At 35.2% G+C, this 15,519-nt stretch overlaps 1 protein-coding gene across 1 annotated transcript in view; it reads left to right on the top strand.

Moving 5' to 3' along the window:
- Positions 1-15,177, top strand: part of EMC2 (ER membrane protein complex subunit 2) — a 37,242-nt gene extending 22,065 nt beyond the window's left edge. The window contains exons 6-11 of the mRNA XM_066177336.1: positions 3,865-3,950; positions 4,121-4,180; positions 6,607-6,688; positions 7,821-7,931; positions 8,819-8,923; positions 14,770-15,177. Of these exons, the coding sequence (XP_066033433.1) occupies positions 3,865-3,950; positions 4,121-4,180; positions 6,607-6,688; positions 7,821-7,931; positions 8,819-8,923; positions 14,770-14,856 (531 nt within the window). The 3' untranslated portion in view covers positions 14,857-15,177. The remainder of the gene's footprint in view (positions 1-3,864; positions 3,951-4,120; positions 4,181-6,606; positions 6,689-7,820; positions 7,932-8,818; positions 8,924-14,769) is intronic.
- The last annotated feature ends 342 nt before the right edge of the window (positions 15,178-15,519 follow it).

Below are 15,519 nucleotides of genomic sequence, written 5' to 3'. Positions count from 1 at the left end.
GGTTTTTGGTAAAGAGGGTCTTTAACATAATAAAACATGAAATTGCCTGGTTTTCTTTTATCAGCTGGTTGTAAGGCAGGTAATAAATTGGAAATACAATATAAATGCTAGGTAAAGCTTCTGTAGAATTGGTGTGAGTCTGGCTTTACTTAACAAGTAACTATTTTTGTATGCTAAAGTGGTTGTTAGTGTTGGCAGTGGTTCTGTGCATTTTGTTTAATTTGTATGGAAATAAAGAAAAGATGATGCTATGAGTGTAAATTGTTGCTAGTTATTCTGCTGTCCTCAGGATGCTGAGGAAACTCTGTGAGCCCAGCTCACACAGCTGCACTTAAGCTCACTCCCATAGTGAGATCAGGGGCAATATAAATGAAAACAGGAAGTTTACAGCACACAAACTGGCCCATGTTTTGGTTGTAATGCAGGCTTTTTTGTATGTATTTTTCTTAACATACTGATTACTGGAAGTATTGAATTTTATTTTTATTTAAAAACCAAAAGACTTTATGATTCAGAGAAAAACTAGGAATAGGAAGTCAGATAGGAGAGTAGTCTGAATACCATTAAAAGCAATAGTAGTTTGTTCCCATGTCTTTATTTTTCTACCTGTCATATAATTCCTATGAATCACAGATCTACTGAACACCTCTGTGCATATCTCTTGGCTTTATGATTTTATTCATGTGATGGAAAAAGTTAGAATCTGCTTTAAAAAACCTCTGCATCCTCACTGAATTCTTTCCAGTGCTTTTAAAAAGACTTTCAGAAATTCTGTGCTGCTGGACAACATTTTGTTCTTCCTCAGGATGTCAGCACTGTTTTGAATGGCTGAGCCTCTCTTTTGTAAACTTGGAGTTCTCTGTAAATAAACTTATCTCCCAGCATTTTTGAGGGTGAAGAGAGTGCAGATTCCAAGCCCAGATGCTGCTGTATTTTTGGTGATGAGGAAGGTGGATAAAAAAAAAGGAAGTTTTAAAAGTTGTAGAAGTGTAATTTTGAAGAAATTTCATGGGTTTGGTGCAGCAGATAGATTCTGTCAAATGTATATGCAATTTATGTAATTCCTAAGTTCTACCGCCAGAATATGTTAATTATGTCTATTGCTCTTGTCCTTGTTATTTGGTTGCATTAGATTACATGCTTGCTATAGGTAAACATCAACTTCTGTTTGTGACTAGAAATAGTTGTAGCTTTTCATTAATTAATGTCTTGAGGCAGTGGTGATTTCTGTTACTTGGGAGTGCTGTGATTAAGAAGTAAAGCAGCCATGGAAAAAATCTTTTTCCAGACTCTTGGAGGACTGACTTGGATGCAGTTGAAGGAGTTGCATTAGAAGCAGAGAGGAGAGTGACTTACACAGACTGTTCTTGTTTGCAATTGCAAATTAAGTTGTCATATGCGTTGATTCATTTTATATATTTAATGGATTATTTTAGTTCTCAAGGGTCTACTTTAATCAGGCTCTTGATTTCTTTAAGTTTTGAAAATTACCCAGTTGTTAATCCAAGAGCTACGTTTGAAAAGCTACATATATAAAGTCCATGGTCTGTTACCTGCAAAACTCCTTCTGTCTTCCTAGGCTGTAATGGCTTGATGCATTCCTGTGGCTGTGCAGGCTGTTATCCCCATTTTCTCTCTTTTCATGTTTCAGGCTCAGTGGGCAGGTCACTGGGCTGTGGATAATGTCAGCTCTGGGTAGTGGGTTAACGCTGCCCTGGTGTTCCCACCATAGAAGGGGGTGACCTGCTTTACAAACGCCTTGAGAACCACATAAAATGTGACAGCAGACAATGGTTTTGGTTGAGGTTTTTTGATTGTTATTTTGTGGTCTTGTTTATTATAGCAGCATGAGAAGCATGTGGGAAGTTCTTTTTGAACTTAAAGAAAATAAGTTTAATTATGCTGTTATCTTTATTTTTAAAATAACTGAAATAAAATAGGGAGTGTGTTATTGTTACAGTGATAAATGTGTCAGCAGTTAAAATTTCCAGTTACGGCTTTTAGCCAGATGTCTCCCAGTAGAAACAGGATGATGTATGTAACTTCACAGGTTGCAGTTTGACAAAGAAGCAGTGGAAACCACACTGCTTGTGTTCTAAATTTGTCCCTGATGATGCTTCTTTCTGCCTGTGTCCTATGTTTAATCAGAAGGGTGAATTTTTTTTTGCTCACTTGAGTTGTTTTCACTGAATTTCTATTAAATATGTGGTTTTGAGGGAGATAAAGGGGATGAATTAGAAAGAATGAACTTAATGTCAAAAGCATTTCTAGCTTTTCTGTTTTGGTGCTTGAACTAATTTATTGCTGTCTTGTTTTGGAAGCAATTGATTTGTTCAAATGGATTAAAGGATAAAAAATTATTTAGGAGAGTAGGTATGTTTAAAATGCTATAAATATACAAGAACTCTTGCAGGGTACATGTGACTGTGAACTTAGGGTACATCATGACGAAATTAATTTCAGAGCTTGTGAAATTCAAAGATTAAAATTGCTAAGGATTTTGTTCAAGAGTTGTTCTGTCAAGGCTTCTGAAAGGTGATGCCCGGCTGTATAAACTCTTTCTAAGATACAAAATAGGATGAGAGCTATGAAGGGGATAAACAGTGGGACTTAATTACCAGAGAAGTGTGCTTTATATTTTTTGTCATTAATATTATCTCCTGGAGAAATGGCATGCAGGAGGGTGTAGACGTCACAAGCACCAGACCGTTTGTTGTCTCACATCTGACCACGGTGGCTGTGGTCACCCATGAGCACAGGGATTAGAGGCAAGGAAGGAGGCTGATGGCATTCCTTTTTTGAGTTATGTTATGCTGGAATTGTATTCGCCTTCCATTCTGTCAGATTTCTGCTCTGATGACTTTCAGGCTGGCTGAGATGTACTGTTTGCTCCCATCTGGGAAAGTTCCTTTGTTTTGAATCACACCTCAAAGTGTATGTTGATATTCAGTTGGTTTGGGCATGGTGCTGATAACACCTGGGGCACAAGTTCTATCTCTGTATGGACCATTCTTTCAAAGGTTGGACTTGATGTGATCCTTGTGGGTCCCTTCCAGCTCACAATAATCTGTAGGACTGACAACACCTACAGGCCTGAAAACTGTAACCAGCCTCATTCAGAAGCTGGAATATTGGATTAAAGTATGGAATAATCAGCTATTACAAGCCTGTATATCTTTCCTCCTTCTGGTCTCTGACACCTTTTATGAACTCCAAAATTTAAATAATTATAATTATTATAACTCATTTCTATATTGTTTAAGTTGAAATACATTTTCTACCCACGTAACTACTCAGTTTTTGCCATTTAAATGGCTATTTTGTATTCCCTTTACATTGCAGTGCCTACTTTGTGCTCCAGGAATGATGAGAGACTTGTTTAGGAAAATTGGTTTGTATTTAGCATTAGTTAAAGGTATCGTTCAGCACTCCAACAAGAATATTTTATAATGGCTGAAAGCCATGCTTATACAGATGCTTCTGTGGGGTTCTCTAGGACTCAGTCACCATTTCTCCTGTACAGTCATGGATCTTGTGAATGACAAGGTGGGGGTTGTTGGAATGGCAGGAGATTAGCATCCCCTGCTGTTTTGTAATTATCAGAATCTGGACAGTCATTTATTTGAATGAAATAATGCGTACAGTTTGTGCCTCCAAAGAAAAGCATACATAATGTGATTGTAAGAAGAGGTTTTCAGTCTCTCAGTGGGATGTCATAGGGTATGTTTATAAACCTCAACTTAGCAGTGTCTCTGCAGTGGAATTCCACTGGTATTGAGATAATAATTTGCACAGTAAAATTGCTTTCCTTACAAAAACCCAGGGAATTATGAAGCCTAATCCTTTATTAATGTCAACCCATAGGCAGCAAGAAAGCGTAAGATTGCCATTCGAAAAGCCCAGGGGAAAAATCTTGAGGCCATCCGAGAGCTGAATGAGTATCTGGAACAGTGAGTGTCTTACAAGAATACGGATTGTGTTTTGCTATTCTGATAAATCTTTTTAATTAAAGTGGAATTTGCATTTAATTTGCGCTTTTGCTTCAGTGCTCGTCATTTACAGAATCCCTTGCACATTCTTTCTTTTTTTCCTTTTTCCCTCTCTTGTATTCTCTATACAGATTTGTTGGTGACCAAGAAGCTTGGCATGAACTTGCAGAACTTTACATCAATGAACATGAGTAAGTTGTTTGCTAAGTCCATATAAAAACTGTTCATTTGAAACCCACTCTGTGTAAGTCAAAAACCTCAATGATTTTTTTTTAAGGGCTAGTATTATGAAGTATGCTCTCTCATTTCCAATATACTAGGCCTTAACTGGAAGTAATTACCAAGCTTATTTGGCTACCAAATACTTTAAGAAGGCATTTGTTTTTCAAACAAGAAGAGTTTACCTAATTACCTGTATGTTTTAGTAATTTTTAAAAACCTGATGTTTAAAAGAAGTGGTTTTAGTGCAGCAGAGAACAGCACTTATTTCCCATCATTTTTTGTTCAAGTTATATATTGTCCTTGTTAGAGATGTTAAATTCTTTACTTCTAAAATCAATTCATCACAGCAACCAATATTCCAATTTTCTTTTAGCTTACCTCTCCCAGAACTTGTAGTAACCTTTAAAAAAAACCCCACAAAGCAAAACATGGATTCAGAGTGGGAGGCATTTGGTTGCCTGGGTACAAAACCCAAAGCAATCAAGAATGTTGAATGTTGTAGTAACTTGCTTATTGGATATTTAATGTTTTTGTTAGCTTTTTTTATTGCTGTAGTGACAGGAGGAAATCCCAGTGTGAGAGGATTAGCTCAAGGCCTTAGTGCAAGTTTTCTAATATCACAGCATTAATTCAAACCTCCACCCAAAGGCGTATCTTTTTTCCCCCTCTTTCTTTGGTTCTTCAGCCCAGCCTGAATTATATCACATTGTTTCCTTCTTTCCTTTTCAGAGGGTGGTAAGAGAATCAAATTGTCGAGGAAGAAATAGCCATTCTCACTGTGAGGAAAAAATTGTTCCCCAGTTACCTCTCCTTGCACACCATTCTCAAAGAAAATAGTTATTAAACTCTTTTAAATGATGACTTCAGGAATAAACTAGAATTTTGATACCCAGATTTCCATTTCTTTGGGGAAATCTACTAGCCACTTGTCCAAGAAATTAGCTACTAAAAAAAAATTGGCTAGAAAGATATTTAAGCTTGTCACATCTGTCAGTACGAAGTGAATTATAGAGTGGTGCAAACATACGTATTCCATTATTGGGTTTTTTTTTGCTGTAATCTTTATTATGAAGTTGTGCAATAAAACTCAAGGAAGAAATTGCTTTTGCTTCTATTTGTTTTGGTCTCTAATTCCAATAAAAAGCAATATGTAGAATTTCAGTTCATTGAAAGAATTCACTGTCCTCACTATACTTCCATGAGCATCATTATTTTTATTTTGATAATAGGGAAAATTGGCTAAAGGCAACTAAAAGTTAAGTTTTAAAAAAGAAGGCAATTCATCAGCTTATATGTTTTATCAGGGTCACAAGTCATAGGGCTTGTGAAATCAGCATGCTCTCATTGTTGTTCATAAACACACATTGAGGTACAAGGTTTACACAGTCCTCGGTTCTACCCTGTTCTGCAGTGAGGACTCTGGCTTCTGCTTGTGGAGAATGAGGTGGCTGCCCTTTTATCTCCAGATTAATAAATTATATAGATACATGACTACCATAACATGCACTGGAGAAAACCACAACGTTATTTATTTTAGGATACAAGATTTTAAAGATAATGCGGTTTAATATGGTCTCATAATTGCTAAATTGCTTTTACTGTGATATTAAATATCTATCCACACTGTCATTATAAGCCTTGCATTTCTGAATTTTGGAATCGTGTCACACAAACTGTGCGATAGTGCTATCACATATCTGTAGATGATGTTCTGCAGACAGTTCTATTATTTGAAAGATTACAAAGCTAAGTTTCTTCTCAATAAACCTGTATTTTGAGCTTGACTTCATTCTTTCTGAAAGCTTTCACTAAAAAACTCAAGGACTAGCCTTTTGAAATGATAAGAATTTGCCTATTTGGAGAGGTGTGATGCTATTTTCATACATAGATTTGAACTGTTTAAATTTTAAAACTGTTCTATGTTTTTTTAATCTCAGTTCTGTGATTGGCTGTTGGTAGGTAAAGCTAATTGACAGTGTAAATGCTGTGATCAGTAGCTGCATTTATGAATCCTCAGGTAACTGATTTTTCTTAGGAAAAAAAAAATTTTTTTGTAGTCTCAGTTCTGTGTCTTACAGTACCTAATACCTGTTTCTACTCATCACTCTTGCTGATAAGAAATCTCTTGTTAATAAGAGATTAGTTTATTTATGAGCTTTTATGAGCTTTTCCATTTATACCTAGACCATTAGATTTTGTGTATTTTTCCCCTGTCTATGATGTAAAAATAGTAACTTGGTTCTGAGCATCATTTTAAAATTAAACGTCTTTTATTAATTGTGAATCATGTGATTTTATGGGGGAAAAGTAAGACTTTCATTGTGCTGTGAAAAAAATGAAGCAAAGATCTGCATACTCGTGTTTCATTTTATCACTGTTTTTTGTATTCCTTCAGCTATGCAAAGGCAGCCTTCTGCTTAGAGGAGCTTATGATGACTAATCCACACAACCACTTATATTGTCAACAATATGCTGAGGTAGGTATTTCAGAAAAAATCAATTGTTTGATTACATTTTCTGGTTTTATGTTGCAGAAGTGGTGAAAATGGTTTCTTTAATTTTTCCCTAGGAGATTTAAAAGAGTTCACAGTGAATGCTAATATCTCATAGAACTGAACACGTTCTGAAAACTGGTTTCTTACTCAGTGACTCAATCACAGTGTGACTAAGCTATGCATAAGAGTACAGGAATGTTGTATTATCTTTGTTGAAGATAAAAGCTAATTTTAAATGAACTCTTCTTGTTGAAGTTTTTATGCACTTTTCAAATTAAGTGCATGAGAAGTTAAACTTTTCTACAACAATGCTGCCCAGGAGGTTATATAGCCTGTTACTGCGGACTCGGATCTTGGAATCCACATACCAAATTCTGCCTGAGGGAGCACTAGTGAATGAGAGGTGAAAACTAGAAGTAAAGTTAGAAGTTGTAGCTCAAGGTTTTAGCCATTTGAATTCATCCTTTTTTTCAGATTTTTTTTTCCTAAATTTTACTGTTAACTGCTTAGAATGGATTTTATTTGTTTAGTTAACATGGATAAAATTGACATTAAAACTTGAAAACCTAAGTAGCTTTCTCATACACTTCAAAGCATATCTTCTAGAATTTATCCCTCTTTTTGTTGATGTAATATCTGGAAAAACGAGTGGAAAAACAATGGAGTAATCCTCTAAACTTTGTGTGCTATTTGAATACATAACGAAGGGCATTGTGTAGTTTTGTGAACTGTTTTCATGCATGCTGTGGGAACATAGTGTCAGTATGGATTTCTAGTACTCAGAATTTATAGTTTGTGCTTCTTTTCATAAGGGATAATCCCAAGGTTTCAGGTATTTATAGGTGAAAAATAATCACTTTTTAATTTTGTAGCAATGCATTAATTAAATTAATGTTGGAGGTTTTTTTCTCCTATAGTTAAGTGTTTTTAAATATATATGTTGCAAAGAACTTGGATTTCTCCCAGGCCAGTATTTGGCCTTTGGATAGGCATCACCTGATTTGAAATGTCATGTGAAACAAACTTGGAGTGAATTTTTATAATGTCATTGCTTCAGAGTGAATGCCTGAGGTATGAACAACATGCAAGTTTCAGGAGCTTACCATTTTTACAGGTTAAATACACTCAGGGGGGGCTTGAAAACCTTGAGCTGTCAAGAAAGTATTTTGCACAAGCACTGAAACTTAACAACAGAAATATGAGAGCTCTATTTGGACTTTACATGGTAAGCATGATTGCAGATTTTCCATGTTATCATTCTGAATATGTTTATGCATGTATATTATCCTTTGCCATTTGCTGTTTTTTTTTCCCCCCGATTTTTAACTTAATAACTCAGATTATTAACACTTTTAAAACATGGAGTATTTTACACACTTTTGGAGTATGGATAATTTTATGCAAGTAACTACTCCTTACTGAAGTGCTCTTAACCTTTCAGTCTTGTCTGTATTTTCAAAAGAATTAGAGTTATTGTCACAGGAAGGTAACTCCTTGAAAAAGGATTTAAAGATGTGCTCATTTCTAGAGGATGATGAACTGCTGAAAAGCACCAGCACAGTAACTTGTGATTCCTTGCATAGTGGATTTATTTATATAAGTAAAAAAACTCTCTTTGATTCTTGAGTAATATTTTTTTCTCCTTTCAAGTGAGGGTGGGCATATTTTATGTAGAGTCTTACCTGCTTTTAAAATGTGTTTTCTGATGCTACAGGGAAAAATGTCATGTTTTTAATGGCTGTTTGGACATACAGGTGATGTGTTTTATATTGTCTGTGGGGACAAATTGAATATGGAAAACTAATTCCTAACTCTCACTGTAGGAAAAGCAAATTGGATTAGTTAACACGTCCAGGTTTGGTTCTTAACTCGGTACAGAACTGAACTGAAGTCTAATATAGCTTTAAAGAGAAAAAACAATAATTTTAAAAGTCTAGCTGATTCTTATCTGGATGCTGTTTGCCAGTAGTTTTGAATTTTTTTTTTTGTCTTTTTCCACTATCACTGCACACGGGGCTTGGACTGTAAGGATGCTCAAAGTTCTCAGCTTATTTCATGCACATAAATTTTATAATTACTCTGGGTTTTGTTTTTATTTTATTGTATTCCTAGTCTGCCAGTCATATTGCTTCCAATCCTAAAGCAAGTGCAAAAATGAAAAAAGATAATATGAAATATGCCAGCTGGGCAGCAAACCAAATAAACCGAGCATACCAGGTTAGTACTTCATTGCTTTATGATATTCTTAACATGTACTATTGTTCTTTTCTGCACTTTTATCCACTGCTGTTCAAAAGGTTAAATATGACATATAAATCAGCATAATCTGCTTGGATTTTTTACATTCTGCTTCTGTTTGATTTCCTGGAAACCTTAATTAATATAGGGTTGATATTTTACTGTTATTAATTACTGTCATTTACTTAATAGCTTTAAACAGATTTTCCCTACTAACATTAACTGAATGTACATTACTGTAATCGACCTTCAGGACCTGGTTCTACAGCTATTTTGGTAAAACTTGGTATGTCTTAATTCTTAGAGTGACTTTGTTATCCACTTCTGTTTTACTAAAAAACAAACGAAAATTCCAGTTGTTTTCCTTGAGTTTACTCTAACTTTTCAAAATCATATTTAATTGCCTGAGTATTTGCGACTGAAGTTCGTTTTGTGTAGTTTTGTAGAAAAAGGCTCACTGAGTTGTGAAAATGTAGACTTTGTAGGCCATAATCAAAGTTTGCTGAAGTCATTGGGAGTCTTTTCAACTTTTTGAAAAATTGATTAAACTTTTGTATTTCCTGTTGTATTATAAGCCTCTATTTCTTTCTATAACTATAATTGAAAACATGTTTTAACTCATAGGCTCTGCTGTCTGTGTATCCCAAATATATTATGTCTATTTGAGTCCCTTACAGCTATTCTTAATGATCTGCCCATCAAAGTTATATATAAGTAATCCTGGACATCAACATCATACTGTCCTATAGTCCCCACAACTTTTTTTTTTATTTTGAGCAAAAGTATTGATATTAAATGCAGAGACTTTGTATACATGCAACACTCCTTTCTCTCTACAATATTTCAGTACTGGAACCCAATATTTAATTTTTTCTTGTTGCTGCTATTTTGAAGTTAATACTACCAAATGGCCTTTTTACAAGTATCATCTATTATGGAATTAAATTAGATTTTCCTTTTACAGCCAATGCAGTTTTCTTAATACATACTGCATTTCAGTTCCTTGCCAAGCGTGCAGCTTCTTGTTGCTGATGTGTTTTTGATATATTCCAACTTAGAGGTATTTTCCATTTCTCCTAATTGGCCCTGTAGATTTTTACTGTACAATGAAGAGCACTGTATCTCTGGGGACATAATGAAGCATTTTATACTTACATGCCTAAAGTTTATTTCTCTTCTGCTCTTTAAATTGCTCTGCTTTTCATTAATAAACCATTTACCTGCTCATGATGGTAAGGTGTTTGTGAATTAACTACTTTGCCTGGTGTTTTGTAAATAACCAGGGCTTCTTTTTACTTGAAGTATGCCTGACATTCCTGTAAGCACAGCACAGATGGAAAACTCAAGTATTGCAGGATTAAAACCAAATAAAAAACCAAACAAAACCAAAAAACTCCCAAGAAACAACAGCCCCACACACAAAAACAACAGCAAAGAAGAAAAACCAACACAAAACCCCTAACACAAATTCAACCAAAACAACCAAACACTTAGAAAAAACTGTCAAAGAATGGAATACACCATGGATTCATAATTGACAGAAAATAACTGGTTTTAAAAGATGTGCGAAATTTTATTGAAAACCAGTATTCTGTGTTTTACATCTTTGTAAAACGAACTGCTTAGATTAGAGTGGATTTGCACATGTTTTAAGTTAATGTTGTGACTGGAGTTCAAAGTACTGGTAGAGACTTGTTAGCACTTCTGGGATGCACTTTCAGGGTGTAACAGGGTGGAAATTTAAAACCAGTGTTGGCTATGGCTGTGGAATCGCCTAGAAGACCTGAAAGTAGGTATCTCCTGGTTCTAAACATAATGGATGTTGAATTATGAGAGTTTCCAGTTAACTGATTCACTTTCAGATAAAGCACACCTGTTTGTTTTGTTGGTTTTTACCTTTTGCTTTTTTTTCTCCACATGGCTTTCTGTTGACATCATAATGTCTCTAATAAAACATGAATTTTATTGGGAGTGGTGTGATGCTGGGGACATTTTTAAGTGCAGGGAGTTTAGGGGTTGGGGGGTGTTGTTTTTTTTTTCTTTTAGTTTGAAATTTTTATTACTGTTTCTTTGGAATTCTTCTGGATCCTACATTAAGCAGTTTTGGTTGATGCTTACCAGAACAGGCCATGTTAACACAACTAACATGCATACATACATACATACACGTATAGATTTGTGTGTGTGTGTGTGTGTGTGTATATATATATATATATGTATATATATATCCATCCCACTTTGGCTGCTCTTGCTAGCTGTTTGGGACATAAGGTGAAGAACTGTGTGTGATTAGAATCTTAGGGGAAATTCATCTCTTGAGAAAATGAAAGTGTTCAAGCTTGAGCCAGGATGTGGCAAGTAAGTGGGGTAAATACCCCCATTCTTCTTCCCAGAGGAACCACAAGAAGCTTTAGTGAGCACAGCTGGGCAGGACATCCCCAGCCCAACCCTCCTGACCTTGTTACAGGGCTGCAGAAGCGTTTGGCTCCTCCAGTGTCTGTGTCAGAGACTCAGAACATCCAGCCCAGTGGTGTTAGGTGATGCAGGAGGTGGCAGTTCCCCCTGTGAGTCAGTGTTGATTTGTTGCTCCCTCGGTGAGCTGAGCAGTTGGAGATTGTCACCATTTGGACCTGAGGATGAAACCTTGGTCACTTGTGCCAGGGAAAGCCCTTACAGTGTTCCTGCCTTAGTGGTAGGGTATGTCTAGACAGGTTTTAAGCTGGATATTTATATAATCTCTATAAATCTCCCCATTCTCCATGCATTATCCACCTGTAAAGTGCAGTAAGAGCTTTAAAAGCTTTTTGTGTTTGACATTGACTTGTTTTATTGGTTGGACATTCTCATACTGCTAAATGAAATTTTTCTGGTGGTCATGTTTTAGAGAGCAGGATGAATTTAGAATCCTGATTTGGATGTCTATACAAATTATATGAATTTGTGACTTTAAATTCCAAGTTATTAATGCAAAATGTTACTTTTGAGCAATTGCCTTGCAGTGAGATCTTTCCCCATTTCCAGTTTGGATTTGAACTTGAATTACCAGGAGTTTGCTCAGTGATTTTGAAAAACTGCCTTTATTTTTTCAAATGACTGCCTATAGTTGCTTTTTAATTACTTTTTAAATTTTTTTTTTATATGCAATTTACTTGAAATATTTTTACTGGTCCCCCTCTTTCACCTTATTCTGTCATTCAAGCAGTGTGCTTCGGCACTTGATTTTTGCTTTTTCTTTGCATTCTTCTATGAAATCAGAACTTCTTAGTTTATTGTCATCTATGGAAAGCAGTGTTTGAGTATAGAAAGAAAACCTTATTTCAGCAATGTTGGTTAGACTGTGCAGCTCTGTCTTTACAGGAAAACATGGTGATGAAGAATAGTTTAAAAAATTCTGAAATGCACAGATATTTGACGCTCCAGCTACTTAATATACCTATTTTGATGTTACATATGTAACCATCTGTGCTGATTAGTACTTCTCATCTGTGTCTAATCTAGGAGAAATGTGAACTTCTTCAGGAAGACAGAAAGGTTTTGTAGCTAGGGCTGCTGTAGGGAGCTGGAATTCCTGGCTGCTAACACATCCTCTGAAAAAAAAAAAGAAAAGTCATTATGCTCCAGGCTTCTTAAATTTAATTGACTGGGTGGAAAAAGGACCCAAATAAAATTTAATTTTAATCTTTTATTTCAGAAGTTAGTGAAGTACTCCTTAGTCTAAGAATTAGGCTTGCTTTTCCCTTATGACTGGAAAACTGGATCATTCCATATGTGCAGACCCTGAGAAGAACTGTCTGTTCTTACTGAGGACATGAGTCACAGTTACTTTAACACTGTAACAAAGTAAGGCTACCTGGAGCTCTTCAATTAGGTAATTGGTTTAGCATGTCCTCTGGTAGAAGCATTTCAGCAGAGGCAGGCAAGTTTGATTAATGCTCACACAAATCTTTAATGTGATCCTACTCATAGTAATTTTCCAGATACATGCTTCTTGGGTATATTGCTGAACTCTTCTGTGTTAGCAATCTACATGTTATTTATGGCTGGAGAGAGGTGATTTTGTTACTAACCATTTGGGAAACAGAAAATTAAATCATGATTTAAGAAATGGATTCCAGCTCAATCAGTCAAATTGCTGTGTAATGGCTGAATAGACAAAATAATTGTTCGTCAGGGCAAATTTGAAGTGATTACATTTCCAAGTGTGCTTCTGGTTGTTACGATGCAGAGTTTGGTTTTATTTGTTCAGCTTAAACTACATGTCAGTATCATGAAGGCAACCACTCTTGAAATTAGCAAGTAGCATTTTTTAAAACTAATGTCATATGTCAATTTTTCTTCCAGTGTCCATGACAAGAATAAGTAATTTTTTTCTCACTTTGAAGTTTTTCTCTGTGTGCTTCCTGTGTGTCTTGCCAAGTGTGTTTTTTGACCACAGTATATTTAGGCTTCCTTGCTTTTTATTTAAATTTCTGGATGCTTTGAGTTTGAAACAATTTTTCACTTGAAACTTTTGACTTGTGTTTTTTAAACTTGCTTGTTTTTGTGAAAGGATTTGGAATTTCTAAGTGCCTGTTTAATGTAAACAAAGAAAGGCTATTTTATTCAATCAGATTAAGCAAAAGTTGCTGCTTTCACCTTGGAAGGTGTTAAGAAATCTTGTATTTTCTTCTGAAGTTGACTGTTGCCTGTCACTATGGAAGCTGCACAACCTGAAGGATGGATTTATGTGTACTGCTGGAATCAAAACCTTGTACACCAGTTCATCATGTGGAAATATAAAATATGAAAACATGGTGTTTTCAATACATCTCTAAGCTGCCAAGTGTTGTCACAGTAACAGAATTTCTCCTAACTGTTTGATTTGAAATGGTTTATCATTTACTGTGCCAAAACTATTTTTTAAAAAACTCAGTGCTGATTGGGAATCACAATGCTAGATTGTAGCCTGGGGGTCAAAAGCAGGTTAACAGGTCCTGCAGCTTGTTGCTGGTGTGATATTACCTGAGTTTGATGACTTAATCTTTCTTAACAGGTCATGAAGAGTTTGCTAAATTAAGTTAATTACAAGAGAGAAGGGACACATTATAAATCAAGGACTAACTATGCGAGACACCAGTAGTATTTGAAAAAAAAAACTTCAGATTGAAAATTTATTGAGTGTTTAGATGTTAACATTTAAGTAGAGTATAGGCTGTTTTACTGGAAGCATGTTTTAGTTACTGTAATTTCTTTACCACCCCTCCCAACCTGAAATGCAAAACTTTCTAGTGCAGGTGTGTTAAAAATTGTTAGGAGTTTCATTTGACTAAAGACCAACCTGCTCAATGAATCCCCTCTGTTAGATATGGCTGATGAGTGATGGGGATTGTCAGTATCATTAGAAAAACCCTTTTGATTTCAACATGGGATGGTCAGCATTTCCTGTCTTTCTACCCCTTCCTTTCTAAAGCCATTACTAGTATTTATTAAGCTGTATCTTTCTTTCTTATCAAGACAGACTTTATTTCAAATGTGCTCCAAAATGGCTGTTTTAATAATAGGCTACAATCAAGTACAATGTCAATCCTCATAGTTACTTTGAACCATAAAATACGATTATATGTTGTCTGGATTATTTTATAGTGAATTTTGAAAAGTAGAATTTTTTCTGTCTTTCTTTAACAGAAAGTATTTTTTCTCTGCTTCATAGAAGAAGGTGATACAGCTTGTATTCTGGTAAAAATTCTGAGGTTTAGTTTTGTGCTTCTGAGTTTGTAGTAAATAGAGTTAATTATTGGTATTTCTATTATATATTTATAAATAACAGTCCTTTCTTTCCTGTTTAGTTTGCAGGTCGCAGTAAGAAAGAAACTAAATACTCTTTGAAGGCAGTGGAAGACATGTTGGAGACTCTGCAAATCACTCAGTCTTAGCTTGGCACAGAGATCTAATACAAAATTTTCCAATACCACACTCAACCTGTAATGACCTGTGGGTTATGTTACTCTAGTGCTGTTAAAAGTTAATTTTGTATTGATTACGTGCTATATAAAATAACATTTTATGAAAAGTAAAATGCCTATTTATTGCTGCTATAAGAAGTGTCATGAATACCCCTGAAATGAATACCTTATCCACATAAACAACATAAAGAAATGATGTGCTGCACATCAGTCTCCTCAGATTTTTGTATGTACAGTACCTGCTTCTAAGCCATAATTTGTAGAAATAAACTTGTTAAATGATTAAAAAAATACAGTGACTTATTGAGCTTGCAAATGGAAATCACAAATTCATATATGTAGATTAATAACATGCTAAATATTTCTCCTGTTTGCATATTTAAGAGTAAAAACATGCTACAGAGGTACCCTTTCTGGAAAATACATCAAGGAGTGATTTTTAGTACACCTTATTAGAGAAGTTTGTTAAGACTTTCTTAATGAGTTGGTATCTGGTACTGTAGAAATGGAGAAAATTTACTTGTGGACTTTGCTGCAGAGGTGCTGTTGTTCTGTCTTAAGGCCAAAGACATTCTTCTCTGTGGCTTTGTGGGCAAATGCTTCCATGTCCACGTCATTCTCCGATGAGGGTAT

This window comes from Chamaea fasciata, unplaced genomic scaffold, assembly GCF_029207755.1.
Source record: "Chamaea fasciata isolate MVZ Bird 193981 ecotype frontalis unplaced genomic scaffold, bChaFas1.0.hap1 SCAF_1, whole genome shotgun sequence".
Lineage (NCBI taxonomy): Eukaryota > Metazoa > Chordata > Aves > Passeriformes > Sylviidae > Chamaea > Chamaea fasciata.
The sequence above is the reverse complement of the archived record's forward strand: the minus strand, read 5'-3'. Positions and strand labels throughout refer to the sequence as shown.